The 1,115-nt window shown below is 53.0% G+C and overlaps 1 protein-coding gene across 1 annotated transcript; it reads left to right on the top strand.

Annotated features, from left to right (window-relative positions):
- Positions 1-470: 470 nt before the first annotated feature.
- Positions 471-702, top strand: H257_19242 (hypothetical protein; the record flags this gene model as incomplete). Its single annotated transcript, XM_009848389.1, has 2 exons — positions 471-586; positions 645-702. 2 exons carry the CDS (start codon positions 471-473, stop codon positions 700-702), a joined length of 174 nt encoding a protein of 57 aa, XP_009846691.1.
- Positions 703-1,115: the final 413 nt, after the last annotated feature.

Raw genomic sequence — 1,115 nt, 5'->3', positions numbered from 1 at the left:
GCCGCCCTGGGGAGAGAAGCCTGTGCGCCTCGGACGCTTGCTCATCTGCTCAAGTCACGAGGACCGCGAACTGTCTCGTCGCCTTGCACACGATACTGTCGTTGATGTCACGAGCGGTGCAGTTGAAGAGGTGTACGGAGGGCACAGGAGGTAGAACCTGGAGTCCACCAATGTCCACGAGAGATGAACGCTCGTGGACACAAACAACACAGGTATTTATTACATGTTTCCATCCACAAACACGTTTTTTCATTCAATGTGTGATAGCAACAAAACAAGCGGCCTCGGGAAATGAACGCCCGTTGCCATCCATCGCGTTTCGCCTCGCGCTATGCTATGCACATGGTGGGGCAACTGAGGGATGACATCGGGGAGGACCGACCATGTGCATGTATATTACATGCAGCTTGGATAGAATGCGTATATACAGTGGTATGTTCTTGAATATGTGTGTGATTGATGGCGATGTTATGCGATTAGTGGATCTGCGGCCATGTCGAGCGGCGGCGGCGTGCGAATTGTCCCTCCCCGGTGGTGATGATGACGACCGACGATATCACCGGGGCGGGGTGCATTTATTTCAAGCGTACGAATGCATGTTTGTGAATGTGTGTGTGAGATTGATGGTGATGATATGTGATTAGTGGATCTGTGACCATGTCGAGCGGCGGCGGCGTGCGACTTGTCCCTCCCCGGTGGTGATGATGACGACCGACGATATCACCGGGGCGGGGCGTGCGTCTTGTACCTTTCCAGTCTTTGAGCCCCAGCCATGGAGAGCATGCGCTGCTTCATTGATTTGGTCCTTCAGCACCGTCCTTCGTACAGTACGTGCTGTTGTGCATGATACCGCGAAATTCAAGTGGTGGAAGTGTCATTAGTGTGCAGACGACAACTCCTTACGGCGTGCCTGGTCGACGTGCGTCGCCCAAGTGATGACGATGGCGAAGGACAGCCTTACCTGTGGAAGAACCTGCGACCCTTCCGAGCGGTACGTCTGAGCAACAAGCTCTTACTCGTTACTGATTATGACAATGAACAAGATAACTGGAGCAGACTGAAGGGTGTCCAGAAAGTCGGATCTTCTTTGTACGCCGGTTGTGTATGTGATGCAA

This window comes from Aphanomyces astaci (assembly GCF_000520075.1).
Source record: "Aphanomyces astaci strain APO3 unplaced genomic scaffold supercont1.429, whole genome shotgun sequence".
Lineage (NCBI taxonomy): Eukaryota > Oomycota > Saprolegniomycetes > Saprolegniales > Verrucalvaceae > Aphanomyces > Aphanomyces astaci.
The sequence above is the reverse complement of the archived record's forward strand: the minus strand, read 5'-3'. Positions and strand labels throughout refer to the sequence as shown.